The 17,343-nt window shown below is 34.4% G+C and overlaps 1 protein-coding gene across 2 annotated transcripts in view; it reads right to left on the reverse strand.

The window, feature by feature from the left end:
* Positions 1 to 17,343, reverse strand: part of Csrnp3 (cysteine and serine rich nuclear protein 3) — a 184,835-nt gene that overhangs the window by 66,123 nt on the left and 101,369 nt on the right. For both annotated transcript variants that reach the window (XM_027946151.2, XM_071619382.1), the window contains exon 4: positions 10,618 to 10,788. In XM_027946151.2, coding sequence (XP_027801952.2) covers positions 10,618 to 10,788 — 171 coding nt within the window. The remainder of the gene's footprint in view (positions 1 to 10,617; positions 10,789 to 17,343) is intronic.

Genomic DNA, 17,343 nt, shown 5'->3' on the forward strand with positions numbered 1-17,343 from the left:
AACTAATGCCAGGAAGAATTGAAAGAGCAAATGGGAATCCCTCCTTTCATAGCTGCTGTGATTCATCCCCTCTTGTGCTTCTCACAGTTACATGACCTGCCTGCATTTGAAGATGTTTTACTACTCATCTAAGATCTCTTCCAGACTTCTCTCTTACTGTACCCAATCCACGACTACTGTTATTGACTTTTGTCTGAAGTTCTACTCTGTGTTCAAGTTGTGTTTTAGAACAGCTTTAGTAAAATTTGGGTCGTTCCTTTTTGAAAACATCATCATCACCACCATCATCAATCACCTCAGCTATCACTTTTTGGGCAGTTACTAAAGATTCAGTACAATGTAAAGCATTTTTGCCTACATTCACTCAATTTCACTTATAATATATTTAGATAAGGAAACCTAAAATCAAAGACATTATAATATTGCCTCCAAGTAGATAATCTTCTATGAGAAATTAGGTAACTTGACTTCAACACTACAGTTTAAACTACTTAACTACTTAGTGAGATACTATATATCTGTGAATTTTAATAGCCATCCCACAGGGATCATCCCGGGGGAATCACATTAATGGTGGGAATTTCAGTCATATGGTAGAGATATTTTAAGACAGATAAAATCATTTAAAGTACACTGCCTAAATGCCTGCATATTCTGTTCACAAAGCAAGCCCAAGTGTACCAATATTTAAACACAATTAGCTCATAAATGACACAAATGTAGATATTTAGCTTTACAAACAATATTTCTTATCAGATAATTATATGTATTTGAAACTACACAAAAGAACTTTTTAGTTCTTCATTCATCTCTGCTTTTCTTTGTAAAAATTCAAAAGTAAAGAAAAAAAGAGAAAAGAAAGGGGAGGAGGAATTCCATTCAAAAACAGAAGAAAGATCAGAAGAGTAGAAGAAGGGGATTGAGGTGGGGGGAGGATGAGATAAAGGAGAAATAGTGGAATGAATCTGGCTTAAATTTCTAATATACATATATAAATATTCGAGAATGAATCTCACCATTATGCATATCCACAAGACACTAATTTAAAAAAAAACTGTAAGTAAATAGCAGAAAGATCAGTAAAGATTACAGGGGGAGGCGGGAATAGAGAATAAGGAAAATACTTGGGGAGGGAATAAGAGCAAATTATATTATCTACATTCAAAATTATGTCAAAATGAATCCTAATGTTGTGAATAACTATTATAAATCAATAGAAAATTTTAAAAAATAAAGGAAAAACTCAGAATACTTCTTTATGGTTATGAGATGCTTCAGAGTGGACATTTTTATTTCAGCTAAAGTTAGATTTAAAGATAGTTTTTAAAAAATCATTGAATACATGAATATTCGACTTATTTCTCTAATTTTCCATTGCCAGGGGAATGACATACACGTACAACTCTTTATTCCAACTATCACCTCTCAATTTTTCTCAGTCCTATATTATTAAACTTTTTTACAGTTTTAATTGTATAAACTTTAAGTCTATTACCTGTTTAGACAGCCCCAAACAAAATTTATTACAATAATTCATATGATTTTCACTTTTTGTGGAATTTGCAAAGTAAAAGCACAAAACAAAATTTTCAGTTGGGCTCTACGTGGGAACACTAATAGTACGGAAGCATAAACACTGAAAACAGAATGATGTCCTCACATATACTATAAATAACTCCAACAAAAGAAACTATCAGAGGCATACTATGAATTAAACAAATTTGCAGTGGAATCCCATTCTCACACATTGAACTGATTCACTAGGGAAAGAAAAATCATTGCAAACCTAAATCTCCTTCCTTCATCACAGCTCCCAAAAGACTAATACTTTCCTGATGATCATCAAAGAGACAATACTCTGTTTTAGCACCATAGGGTGGAGAACGGGAATATGTGGGACTTATTGCACATACAGCAAGATAATGTACCATGTATTTTATAAGCACAGATGCCATTTCCATGGGTGATTTTTCAAAATGTCTCTGCAGGGCTGATTGTCTAATACCTGGAATAGGTAAGGCTCCTTACATTTTAGGACTTAAGCAATGAATGTGTGTGAAAGGATTTCAAGCAAATAATTGATGGATGATGTTACATGACTGTTCACTGTGGACAAGATGAAGGTTATCAATGACCTTGTGAAACTTAGTTCTCATTAATGACCAAGTTTGCCTGGAAGTTCATAGTGTTGTGCCACAAGTCTGCCCTTCCCTAATAGGAATATGAGTACAAACCAGACAGGTTCTCAAAAAGAACCAACATACTATAAAATATTGTGAACTGTGTTATATACTATGATGAATAAAAAAGGGGTATTACCAAAAAGAGAACAACGGGGAGAGGTGGGGGTGATACATGGATTTTTACAAGAGAAAGTTATATAAAACTTACATAGTAGGTATTTAAAACTTACACAAAAGAACTCTAAATTTTATATTTTAAAATCATGAAAATATTTCAAACTTCAGGAAAGTAACACATACTTTAATACTCATATTTAATGACCATCAATATTTTGCCCTATTTATTTCAGATTGCTTCTTCATTCCTCTGTCGTGTATAAAAAAAAATAAAATCTTGGGCTGGGGATGTGGCTTAAGCGGTAGCACGCTCGCCTGGCATGCATGCGGCCTGGGTTTGATCCTCAGCACGACATACAAACAAAGATGTTGTGTCCGTCGAAAACTAAAAAATAAATATTAAAAAAATAAAATAAAATAAAAATAAATTAAAAAATATAAAGAAAGCAGAATTGAAGCATCACCGCAAATTATTCTACTCTTCATCTTATATTGTTTTGTGTCATCCTTCCTGTGTTGACTTTATTCTGCAAAATAAAGTGTTATTAATAATGTGTGTATTAATAATGTAAGCACTATAAGCAGTAGAATTTTGAAACTTATGTATTTTACTTAACAGTGTATACATGTAATCCTGGTTTTCAACTCAGTCTATATCCAATATATCATTATATCAAACTATAGCTTAAGCAATCTTTTAACAATGAAAAGTTAGTCTGATTTTTAACTCTTCATGAGAGTCTCACATGAGGCTGATCTCCCTGACACTCCTGTTATTGTTAGCCAAGACCCCAACTCAATCAGCTGATCAACACATGGAGGTGGTGTTAAACTTTAAAATTCTGATTTTTTAAATCTGATGATGTATATGAAACAGTGTCTTCTTTCCATTTTAATTTCTACAATTTCTACTAGAGTGGTTCATAATCACATTAGCATTTTTTCCATTTATTATATGTTCATATTGTGTCTATTTTTATTGCATTACCTGTTCCTTAGTTACATAGTTCTTTTTATATTCAAACACTAATTCCTTGTCATTTAATGATTTTAAAATATCACCTAGTCTATAGGCCATCTTTTTACTTTCATAATGCTATATTTTCTCATTTATGAGGTTTTATTTTAATATGCCTAAATATATATGTATGTGTGTGTGTGTGTGTATATATATATATATATATATATATATAATATTTATGTTTCACTCTTTTTTGCATGTTACCTCAGTATAAATACATTTTCTTATACTTTTCTTCAAGTTTTACAGTTTAAATATTTTTACATTTAGATTTTTACTTCACTGGGTATTTATCTTCATATATGGTATGAAGCAAGGATATAATTTAATCTCTTTTTAATTAAAAGGCCATTTTATTGGGACAGTCTTTTCTTTCCCAAATCATTAAAATATCTCCTCTGTTGCATACCAAGATGTCATTCAAATGTGGGTCTATTTTTAAGCTGTTTTTGCCATGTGTAGACTAGAGCTAATTCCTGGGTCTTAACTACTTCAGAATTTTAAATATTGAAATGTTAGAATAAGCGTAACCCTTCCTCACTTTCCTTATTCTTGTTCAATATTTTACTTGACTATTTTTTTCTGTTTTAGCCCTTGACTATTTTATAGGGATTTTAGAATAAATTGGACCTACATATACATTGTTAATGCATTGTGGAAAAAAATATATAAAATGGTAGGAAATTGTAAATACCCAGTTTCAACATATTTTTTCCAAACTTTTTTCATCTGTGTTTTTTTTTTTCCTGCATATATGAAAAAAGCTCTAAGATATTTATAATTTTCATACCTATTACTATAAAAGGACAATTTCAGACCAGCATACTTTAGGTGGGGTGCCCAGGGGTGGTTACACTAAAGAGCTGATCTTACGTGGTATTATGAAATATAAAGAGTTAGTCGTGGGAAGACTGTTCCAGGCAGGAGCATGGTGCTTTTTTTCTATGTTTAAAGACTTGATCAGAGATCAGTGAGGCTGGAGCTTAAAGATGGAGAGAAGGCTGAAGAGCATAGGTTCAATCTTATGGTGTTGTTGAGGGTTTTGCAAGCCACAGTAAGCAGTCCAGTTGAAAGTGGTTAAGGGTTGGCAGTGTTTTAAGGACTGTTGCATAGAGAAGAGGCTGAGGCTTGGACAAGCAAAGAAGCAGACAGCAACTAGAAGGCTTTGCAACAGGACAAAGGAGAGATGACAGTTGTGTCTACAACTCAAATGGAGATAAATGGGTGGATATGAGATATATCCATAAAGAATATGACTGTGGGAGAAAGAGTGAATATATAAAAAAACAAAAAAGTTTTTAGAATAAATCTCGGTAGACTGAAATAAAGAGCTAAATCTAATGTTACCATTTATTAAGGCAAGGTCCCCATCCTGAATTTAAAACAAATCAAACAAGAGCTAAATGAACTGTATTTATACGATGTTAGTGATCTGACTTAGTAATGCCTTTTTTCCCTAGCTGATTCAAAGGATGGTGAAGGTGAAAGCAAGTTGGATTCCCTCAAGTGTGTTATATAGCTACTGCATAAATAGCTGCACAGCATCCAATTAAACAGTGATGTTTCTGTCTGGGAAAGCTATATATAAGCAAATGAAACCAAGAAGGTTCATGTTAAGAATGCATAATTACAGTGGGGCCTTATTTTAAGCACATTTCACCATTACATGTATTTGGATATCATAACTGATAAACCAAGATTGTGATGTATCATAAGAACACCCATCAATATCATAAATTACAGAATTAACTTCTCAATTGACATTTATTTCCACTAATTTCCATGCCATTATGAAGTCTATAAATGCATTTCCTTTTTTTGCAACTTTATAAAGTTTAGTTGTATGCCCTCCATCCCCCAAAAATCAGTTCTTTCCAAGACTAAATGTTATTTATCAAGTATCTAACAGTAATTGAACCAGTACTAGTCTAAGTAATGGAAAGAATACAGTCAAGCTCTATAAATCTACAGAAAAGATAAGGTGTCTGCACAAATAACTATGATGTAAAACAACACAGGATGTGTTGGAAAAGTGCTAAAGTGCTACTAGACTATGAGTTTTTACAGAAAATGGAGCATGTTGTATTTACTGCTGTGCTTCCAGTTCCTAGTAGTAGTGCAGGGAATGGGCCAATGTCTAACAAGTGTGCATGGATTCATCCAAATACACGAATAGATGTTATGTGTTCACTAGGTGCTAGGCACCCATTGATTGAGGATTAGATTGCTACCACTGCCTTTACGAAAGTAAGTTCTTGAAATAATATCACAATAGTGAGGAGATATGAAATGTCGCTGTATCTCAATTGTATTTACTATTGGGAATCTATCACTTTGACACATATGAAAGGTCCTACCCTAGCACACAGCCTGTAACATAATATATTCTATTTGTTGAAAATGTATCTAAATCTTCAAGGTATTTTAACCCTGTGTTAAACAGAACATGCTAGACAGATGTCAGTCATACGTCCAGTAAAGTTTCACATCAAAATTTGTTTTCCACTGATTCTTTATGTCCACTCCTACTGTGAAATGTAGAATCAGTGGTAAGAAACAGCAGTGAAAAAGCACTCTGACTCTGTGCACTTATGCTGTGTATTCAGAGAGAAAAGGAAGGTCAGGGAGGTATGGAAGGAGAGGAACATAGAGTGTAACTCTCAGCTCTTGGATAAATTACAAATACATCTCTGATTGCTAGTTTTTATATGAAATGGACATGATAATAACTCCTAATCACACAGCAACTTTTGAACATTAAAATATCTCAAGAATGTGAAACTGTTCTGTAAATTTAAAAATCTTACCCCTCTGTAAGACATCCACCGCATGCTTTCAAGTGCAATTAGAAAGTCTATCCTTTTACCTCTCAATTTTTTTTTTTTTTACTTCCTATCTGAGATACATTTATTTGTAGAAATGCTATGTTGCAGGAAAAATATGTTCCTTTTGGGACCATGTTTCATCATACAGCTTCTTGTTACTCCTGTGAAGTGCCAAGAACCTTGAGAAAGCAGAAAACAAATCATCCTTCTCCAGTTTCTCTTTAACTCTCCTTCTGACAGTGCTCAAGTACAGGCTGATTGGCTACAGAGCACAGGGATTTGGTGAAACAAAGCATTCCAAAGTCACACAGAATCTGCTGCTTCTACCGCAGGGGAAGAGCAAGATATGACCTTGGTTAATAACTGGTAAGTATGTAGTTGCCTAGCAGGATTAAAAAAATGAAGTAAAAAGCCATCATACGCTTACAGATTTACATTTTGAAGCTGTTATTATCATAATGTGGTGTGGTACAAATTGAATATTTTAACAGAAAGCCTAGAATAGCATGGAATTTTCTACTACAACAGCTGCTGACATGTTCCAAACCATTTTATCAATTTCTATATGTGTAACAACAACAAAACGTTACATTATACAATCTGTTAGCACTTGTAAAGCATTGAGTACATAAGATATTTTAGTTTGAAAGACGAACCCTATGAAGAGTGAGATTTAAATAAAGGTAACTGCATTTTTAAAAATCTCAATATGAAGCTAAATTGTTTCATAATGATAAATAAATCTGATAGTCTTCAAAAGATTCTTCATTCCAAGATCATCATTCTTTATTTTTGACAGTGGAAAAGTAAAGAAATAGAATTCATTGATGGAGACATTTATGAAAGGTGTTGACCATAGATTCAGATCAGAAAGACATTGAATATAAAGTCTTACCTTAACCTAGATAATATAATAGATAAAATAGTCCCTAAAATGTATATGAATTTATGGAGTAGCAAATAATGTGAAATATATTTTTAGAAATAAGAAACCCTTCTAAACTCTTGCATTGGTTAAAACGCTCAGCACTTATATAGAGCAAATATTCTAGGTAGAATTTCTGCATTTTGATTCTTTTTCTCCTAATTTATCATTTCCTCCAAAATGAGAACAAAGAAGACTACTCAGTGAAAAGGGCACTTCTAAGTAAAGCATTTATTTAATTATCTTTAAAAATCAATGACAGTATCTACCAGACTCCATTTAGTATAGTTAAATCAGCATTTTGGTAAACTAACCAAGGCCACTACCACTGATATTATGTGGTGCGCTGAAACATTTCAATACATTATTGGGCATCATAAAAAGAAGCCTATTTTCTCCAATGGGAAAAATAATACCTGCTCCATATAAATGATAAAAAAAAAAGTCTTTGTGAGCTGACTAGAGTATTGTATAATTCAACTCATCAAACCTTTGCTATTTAGCCTACACCAACACAATGTGAACTGCAGTTATTTCTTGCTGTTTAAATTTGAAACATGTTTTGTGTGGGAATGCATAGACTATTAATAAGAATAAGAAGTAGTAAATATAAAAATTTATCCATCATTCTAATTCTTCAACAAGTTGAACTGCTTCCAATTCTTATACATTAAATCTTTCTTTGCCTTTGTGCATTTTATGATCTTTGCTGAATAGTACAGAAGAAACTTGGGTTCTTTTCTTACATAACATTATCTCATAAGCATTTTATATATTGCCATGTAGTCTTCATAAATATCATGAAAATATACTCACTGAGTCACCATATGTAACAGATCATTTCGCCACTCTTCCACTTTCCCTTCCCAACCCACACCCTAATCCCTAAACTTAACCCTAATCCTAACCTTAACCCTAACCCTACCAAAAAACATCAAAAATTTCATTTATAGACTTCCCCCTTGTTTTTGATGTTTCTCCTTTCAGACAAAAATTTCTGAAGTGCAGACTTGTGAAGACAGATAGATAGATAGATAGATATTTTTTTTTTTTGGGGGGGGGGGGGTACTGGGGATTGAACCCAGAGGTGTTTAACCACTGAGCCACATCCCAGCCCTTTTTTCATATTTTATTTAGAGACAGACAGGGTCTTGCTGAAGTCTCAGTATTATTCATTAATCTGCTTTTTTATTATTGTTGTTAAATGCCTTAAAGTTCATGCTAATCATATTTCCTGCTACTGGATTATCTTTAAGAAGGTGCATCTCAATTCTCATCTCAAATATTTACATATGTATTTAATATTCTATTTAAAAAATCAACCTAGACCATATGAAATATATTTTCCCAATATAAATTTTTCTCTTCTTTCTTTGGGCCTTATTTTCTTGTAGCAGTTAGGTTTGAAATATTTTTACATCATTAAATATGTTAAGTGTTTTCCAATATGATTTATTTGCCTATTACTTCAAAGCTCATGTAATGATCCCACCAAATGCCTCACAAATATGCAACTTCCCTTATGATTTAAAAAAAAAATATTTATCTATTTAATCCATCTGGAATGTTTTTTGTCATGCATCATAAGATGAAAATCTAAATTATTTCTTTTTTGAGTTTGCCAATAGTATAATCATTTATTTTAAAAATTTATTTTGTTTTCCATTGCTCAATAATGATCATTTTCTTATATATATATAATTCCTCTTTATAACATTGGGATTTTCCATGGTTTCCTACAAGATACACACTGGAAGGAGAAAAAAACCTTCAGTTTTACATAATTTTTAACTATAATTTGATACCTGGAATGGCTTTTCAACATTTATACCTTCCTTTTTAAAAATATCCTCTTATTAGCATTAGCTTATTTCTCCAAATAGATTTTTTTCATTCTATCACCTTCTAAGAAAATATGGTTAAGGATTTTATTGAGATTGTATGCTCTTATTTATAAATAAATCTAGAAAGCATTAATAGCTTTATATACCTTTATAACCAGAAATATAATTTGCCTCTTTACTATTTTTTTTATAATTCACAATAAAAAATATTTTAAAGATAGGTCCAGTATCATGTAGGGAGCAGAATGAGCAGGAAAGGTAAAGACGATGGAGCAGGACATGTGTATTTATGCAGGCTCAAGTCCTGTGTGATCCTGGGCAGCCTAGACTCTCTCAGCCTTAGTTAGCAATGGAGCATACAATGTATCCAATAAATGTTAGCTATGTCATAATTTTTGTGCTTAGTACCTCACATTTTACAAAGTTCCTTTATGTATGTCATCTCATGTGCTGTTCTTGATTTTTGCAAAACCTTGGAGGGGTGTTATTATTGTCACTATTAGTATTAAAACCACAGAAGTAAATATCTATGTTCTTTTTTTCTTAAAAGCACAAGCTCATTTTATGCCATCATGAGATACATATTAGTAAATCACCTACATCACACAATAACTTTGTCCCCAAATAGTTTATGATTTTCCTGCTATAGTAGTTATAATTGCCCTTTCATCATATTTTCTAATTAGTTTAATTGCTTAAAGAAATGCTATTGATTTTAGTATATTTATCTCATGCTCTAGAGTTATTGAGTAGTAAATAAAAAAAAAAAAAATTTGAATTCATTTGAGCTTTTTTTTTTTGGTGGGGGGGGGAGTTGCCACATTTCCAAATTAAATTTGGTATTATAGACCCATAAATTCATAAAATAAACCAATAAGAAAATTAAGGAACCAAGATAAGTTATCTATCATTATACTGTGACAGGTTAAAACCTTCCAGCTTAGGAAACACATGCAAAAGGATTATTTAGCTATTACAAGTCAGTGTCCCTTAGCTTAAGAATTTTTCACATTAGTCCTTTCAACTTCACATTACCTTGTCTGACAGGAAGGGCTTACCTTACAGTGTGGTAGAAAAAATGAATCAAAGAGAAAGCATTTTTTTTTTTTTCTTGATGGCTAATAAGGATGAGCAGGGAAGAGGCTGCAGGCTGCACACCAGGGAGTTCTGATGCTTCCCCATCTCTTTTCAACACATGGCTGTCTAAGCTTTCTCCCCAAAACTGAGGCCTTCTGCACCTAAATGCAGCATCCCCCACCCCCAAACATGGTTTCAGTTTCTGGAGGAGACATGTTTTCAAATCTGGATGTATTCCATATTTCCTCCTTATCCCAGGGTCCTAGATGCTTCCTCAAAAACATAGTAATAATAAAATGTCCATTCTCATTGGATCGGTTGGAAAACACAACCAAATACTCTACTGCCAAAAATTACCGAGAGTCATAAAAGCTCATTCAAAAATATTTCAATTTTAATTTATTTTTCTATTTGATCGTTTCAAAAAAATTAATGGGAACTGAATGAGGCAAGATATATTTCATGCTTTTATAATTATGTCAAAATGCATTCTACTGTCATGTATAACTAAAAAGAACCAATTAAAAAAAAATAGCAACAAAGGTAAAAATACAAGTGTCCAGGATGACACATTCCTTCACAGTAGCACCATGCACTCAGCTTCAGGAACGGTCTGGGTACTCACGGGTGAAATGATTAGATGTGGACGGATTGACACTGTCCCCACTGTCAGCACTTTCGCTGCTGGAAACTTCATCATCCGATTCTCGCACAGAGGAGCAGGGAGAGGAGCCGTCAACTTCTTCAAACTTCCTCTTTAAAATTCCACTCATAGCTGCAGCGCTGTCACATGTACCTGTAACAGGAACGGGAGCAGCGAAGCATTGAAATATTTGACCGCTGAACGTGTAGCCAAGGTCTCCAGAGTCACTTTTATGTGGCTTTTTTATACATGAGCAGAGCTATAGCTTTCCTTGAAAGGATCACTAAGTAGGTATTTTTTTTTCTATTTTCAAATTAACAAAAACATAAACAAAATAAAATGTAGCTATTTGACCATTTGGTGACTAAAACATTTCTATCTTTTTTAGGCATAGTTCATTTAATGTCATACCACTCTTCCCTTTTTTGTTGGCAAATTGAGAAAAATCCACCTGAGTCCACAAAATTCTGTGAAGAAAATAAATGTTGATGTCCCACAAAGTCCAAAGTAATTAGTGTATTATACAACATTCATCTGGAAGAAACACTAAAAACAGTATTGAAAACTTTATACTCATGATTTAAAATTCAAAAAACCTAATTAGCTGAGCATAATGAAGCATATGAAATCAGTTCTGAATTTTAGGTAGTTTCCATTTCAATATTGAAATAAGGTGAAACGTGTCCCCATGCCACCTGCTTCCTGAAGCTGTTGTTACTTTTCAGAAATCTCCTAAGTCTTTCTACCTGGGAGATAGCATGAACTGAGTGGGAAGAGATGGGAGCAACCAGTGGGCATAGTCCTTCTAAATCATTTTTCTTAGATAAATAGGTTTTCCCCTCTCCCTGGGCTGCCCCCTTTTTTTTACCTTCTCCATTTTTTTCTTGACATGCACAGTCAGCTTAAGGGCATAAACTTTTTTTTTTTTTTTTTTTTTTTTTTTTTTTTTTTTTTGCAACATAAGAACATTTTAGGGAATAAAGCTGTATATAAATTAGCTTAGATGTATGTACATGCTTTTACACTGCTAAATTAGGTTAACTCAGCTAAAAGTATTACTAGGTCAATTCCATGCATTCTGTTTATCCACCTCATTTGTCAGCTGACTTTAACTATCATCTGGATTCTCCAAGCCATTCTCTTTTGCTGCTAGAGTACAGTTTTCAGTCCTATAGATCAAGAGGAAGCAAGGCCCTTAAACTATTCCCTTAAAACTATCCACTCAGTTCCACTATCTCAGTATTGCTCTCTGAAATCTAGAAACTCATCCCTTCTCTGAGCAAATCACAGAGCAAGCAGCCTCTTCACACTGTATGAGCTGAGCCAGATCTTCAAGGTCTGGTTTAGTAGTTTTCAAAATGTGCTCCCTCAATCAGTAGCAGCAGTTATTACCCAGAAGGGAGATGGAGATATGAAAATTGTCAGTCCCCACCCAGAAAAACTAAATTGGAGATTTCCAGGAAGTAGGGCTTAGAACTCTCTGTACCTTGTGAAGCACCAAATTACGGGATTTTGATGCATACTTGGATGTGAGGACCATTTGTCTGAATTCTAGTCAGTGATACAGTACCTCCCTTCCTGGATTTAACTTTCCCTGGTTGTGTCCACACACTAATGCTAGATAAATACATAAAACCCCACCACTCCACTCAATTTCTAGTCAAAAATATCTTCTTTGGCCATCCCTAATGGGATTTCTAGTAAAATTAAGCATAGTATTATATGTATCGTAACTATTTATCTTAGTTTTGATTCATCTATATACAGTGTGTAACTCCTATATGTGTGGTTAACTCCTTGAGTGGAGCAGAGGATACAAAAAGGATACAAAAAGGCAGCAAGTTGCCTGTCCTCAAGGAGCAAGTACCCACTCTGCTGGGCTCCATCAGATAGAGAATATTTCCAAATTTGTGTTCTACTCCTTTATTTCATTAGTCCATATCTTCTCCCTAACTGTTACAGAAACAATAGAGATAGCAGATAGCAATAGGAATTGTCCACTCTGCTGGGAATCAAATCCAATATTCTGAGTTTGATTTTATGACTATTCAGATTAGCATATTATTTTCTTCATTTTAAAGAGTGTGAAATGCATAAAATGTTCATGCAAATCTGAGCAGGGTGAAGAGGAAAAAAAAGATATTTTAAGTAAAGTCTTGAAATAGAAGTAGGACAGGATATAAATTTTAAAATGATTCACTTCAAACAAGATGCAAAATAATTCACGAGGGAGAGACTCCAAGACACAAAGTAATACAAGATGGAAACCTATGTTTAAAAAGTACATTTTTTGTAATAAGATATTGCAATGGGAACAGTTAAAAGCCACGTCCTTCCTAAGCTCCATTCTCCTTCCCTCCAGCATCCCTAGGAAAAGAAGATTTCTCAAGAATCAAGGACATTCAACTGGGCTACAGGGAACTAGGTCCCAACATCACAGAAGGAGGTACTTAGTCCTCTTCTCCCTTTTCCACATCCTCAAGAATGAAGGGGAATTTTGGTAGAGATGTTATGAGAACTAAAAAGTCTTTTTCTCCCCCTTTGTTATGTGGGAGAGGCAAGATCTGAAGCAATGGAGTTGAAGGTTGCATGTAATTTCTGTCTGGTTGTCTAGAACTGAAAGAACCTGTGCTAGATCCTGGACAAATGAGATTAGAAACTAGTTTCTTAAGGTGGGCACAGTACCCAAGCTAGAAGTCAAACACTTGAAAAACTACTAGGGAGGATAAACTTTCCATGGACTTATGAAACTGCAAAAATGCTAAATTGCTTGTGCAGCAACGAGGCAAGACACCTGCCTAGTGTCCCTGCCTTTTAAGAATACTATATGAGAATATCAAAATATCATCATAAAATAAGCCCAATAGCCCATGGCTTACCAGTATATAACTTTAATCAACTTAATAGAAGAGTGAAAAAGGAATATATGGCTTCTCCTACACTGTCTGCACCATCTTATTAGGAGAAAAAGTATGAGGATTTAGCACGAAGACCCTGTTAATAAAGCAATGCATGCCTTGTTTACCTGTGTTCTGTATTAGCTCTCTCAACTTGAGAGTGGCAATTCATGTCTGGGTAAAGGTAAACTCCGGCAAGGACAATGGTTGCCATAGCTCCTGAAATAACTCATATTACATTTTTCTTCCTAAAGATGAGGAGGCATAATTAAACTTGCTAGATATAAAACCAATGAAAAGGGAGTGGACATTTCCAATTGTCTTTATGTCACATCAAAGGCCAAAAAAAATTTGCCAGGTATATTAGTCACTTTTCTTCACTGTGACCAAAAGGATGGGAAGTTTATTTCAGCTCATGGTTTCAGAGGCTGAGGTACATTCTACCAGCCTACACTTATCAACCATTAATCCATTTAAATTATGAATCCATCAAATGGATCAATCCACTAATTAGGTTACAGCGCTTACAACTGAGTCAATTCACATCTGAACATTTCCCACATTGTCTCACACAGGTGCTTTCAGGCGACACCTCAAATCTAAACCATAACAATGGGTATTACCTTATTCTAAACATGAGAAGCTGAATGTCTATGACAGATAGCAGCTATTTTATCAACGCCACCATTGTCTGACTCAGGAAACACAAGCTAGGCAAGGACACTTTTGTCTAGCTTGGATGAGGACAAGAGCCTCCTAACCATTCTCTCCTGCCCACTGTTGTGTGCTTCCCAACATGTTTTCCAGGTTGCAGGCAGAATGATAAATTTAAAGTGCAAATGTGATCACATCAGTCTATAGTTTAAAATTCTTAAGTGGTTTTGGATTGCCTTAGGATAAAGATAAAATCCTCAAAATGCCTTAGGAAGTTCTTAACAATCTAGCTTGGCTAACCTCTTCACACTCATTTGGAGCCACTGGCCTTGTTCATATTTCAGCTGTAATAATCTTTCAGTTTCTCCAACCTGCCATTTTTCTTTGGCCTTTAGGTCATTTCATATAATTTTCCTTCTGATCTCCTTTAAACTTTTATTTCCATAGTATCTATCATCTTTTAAGTTCATATTATTTTTATGTGCTTCTATGTTTATTACTTATTGTTTCTATCCTGTATGGAAAGATGAATAGCAGGGATCTTTGTTTTCCTTGCCTAGAATGGTGCGCTTATGCATAATAAGTGCTCAATAAATATTTGTTCAATGAATGAATGAAATTTCATTTTCACACTTTATCATGTCTGTTTTCCCTGTTAAACTGAAAGCTCCAGGTAGTCAGAAGTCATGATCTTCACTGATCTGTCTCCTCTGACTAATCAAATATCTCTGCCGTTAACATGTCTGTACTCCCATAAGTTCTCTGGATGTCTCAGCTAAAGTTTAACATTCTAAGGGCTGAGCAAATTTTGGCTTCTCGTGGATCAGACATCTGCCCCTTGATCATTCAACTGTTTGAGCAGTGGGCAGACAGGGAAACATTGGGAACAAGGAGCCCCACTGAGTAGGTAGGACCCTAGAGAATCTAACTCATAAGTTGTAACAAATTCCATTTTGTTTCAAAGCCAACATCTTCTCTTTACCCAATAAATCTTATCTTATTTCCTCATTTTTTTTGCTACAGTTTATGAGTTTACCATGTGACGAGATTCTCAGCTTGGGATTCCCCTTTCTCTGCACTAATGCCGCAGTCCGGCTGCAACAAAATAACTGGGGGACCCTAACACACTAACACTCCCTTGTTTATTGCCAAATTTAATTAAGAACTACTTTATTTTAAAACACTAACAAATATGCTTATTAATGTTGTTTTTCATTCACATATGCCATTTTATTCCATATTTGTATTAGATATAACCATTACTCAGAAGCTCCTGAATTGTTTTATTTTAAAAAATCTGCTCAGAACACTAGGTTTTCTATGAGTCTATGTCCAATTATTTCATTTTGTTTATTCTGGCATATTAAGACAATAAAGAGAATGGTGAGATACAAGGAGAAAGTATCAGAAGCCGAAAGGATGTAAGAAGAAGATAAGGGAGAAGTTGGCTAAATACATCAAATCAAGAAGATGAACAAAACATATAGTTGAACATCTTTAGAAGAATGGTTGAAGCTAAACTTTGGTTCTATGTGGGAATCTTGTTAAAATTTCAAAACTGTCACAGGTAACTCACTGAGTTCTTACAATCCTACCTATGTTCAACTAATCTTTAATCCTTCCTTCTCACAATCTCTTCCTGTTTCCTACTGTTTTGTTATCTATTGTAAAGAAAGGACCAGAGAAAATATACCTTACAAATATGATACTCCACATCACGTATAACCACATGAATGGGAGGTTACATGCCAGGTATGTATAATACGTAAAAACACACTCTACTCTCATGTATATCTAAAAAGAATATCATAAGTCCCCCAACTCTGAGGATCAGGTTATCTGATTTGCAAAAGATCAACGGGAGTAGGACATAGTGGTACATGTCTCTAATCCCAGTTACTCAAGGAGGCTCAGTTCAAGGACAACCAGGGCAACTTAGTAAGATCCTGTCTCAAAACAAAAAAACAAAAAGGACTGGGAGTGTAGCTCAGTCATAAAGCACCCCTGGGTTCAATGCCCAGTACCTAAAAAAAAAAAAAAAAAAGTACCATTTGAGAATTGACAGCTTCAGCAAAAAAAATAATATAGGACAACTAGTTAAATTTGATTCTCAGAGAAAAAGAAATGAATGACATTTCATAGATATACTAAAACTATTTTTTGTTTACATGAAATTCAAACTTAACCTAACATTTAGCATTTTATCTGACAATCCCCGTTGGTCCTTGTGAGAAAGTTAACTGAATATGCAGTCAGGAAAAACATCTACACAGAAAAAAAGCACCTACTGGTTGGGAGTCATGAAATGAACAAGGTATGTCTGTCCTTTACCAACAGATGAAACCCAGTAAATAAAAGATGTCAGTTCACTAGGGTAATTCATGGTTAACAAACAGAGCAAGGGATGGCCAGCCTATCACTGAAGCAGGAAGGAATGGACTTCAAAGGAAGTAACTTTGGCCTGGTAAATATTTCCTTCCATGGTAATGGGATGGTACCTCTAGTGAGATGCTGTCTTTTCTGGCCTGATAAATGAAGAGTTGGTAAACTAGGAGATCCAGGTTAATTTGATCTGGTAGTTCCTTATTCTATATAGCTTTTCAGTGCCTGGATAATTGTTAGGAAGAATTTTCTGAGTAAGATGGGAAGCATTCAGAGCTCCTCTATTTACTTTTATTTTTATGTTTTTGGTGGTGGGGATTGTGCATGAGGCAAGCACTGATACCAATGGAGTTATATCCCTAACCCCTCCCCTATTTACTTTTTACCTGGGAGAATGATTTATCCTTTTCATTGCTAATTCTATAGTTAAACAAAGCAAAAGTAACTTTTGACTGCAAAGATCAGTAACAAACATCCTTCCAATTCTGTGATACAGCATCTGCTCAAGAGGCACCTTAAAAAACAATGTTTATTACAACACAACACTAAGTTGCTTAGGGATTTCCTAAATTGCTGAGGCTGGCCTTGAACTTCTGATCCTCTTGCCTCAGCCTCCAGAACTGCTGGGATTACAGGTGTGTGCCATGATGCCCAGCAAGGTCATGGCATTTTTTGTTCATTCCCAGATGGTGTGGACTACTTTGCATCAGAGCCTCGTTTTACTAGTTATGTCCTGTCTCTTATTTTAATAGAAGTAGAAACTGAAGCCATTCAT

The sequence above is a fragment of the Marmota flaviventris genome, chromosome 11 (assembly GCF_047511675.1).
Source record: "Marmota flaviventris isolate mMarFla1 chromosome 11, mMarFla1.hap1, whole genome shotgun sequence".
Classification (NCBI taxonomy): domain Eukaryota; kingdom Metazoa; phylum Chordata; class Mammalia; order Rodentia; family Sciuridae; genus Marmota; species Marmota flaviventris.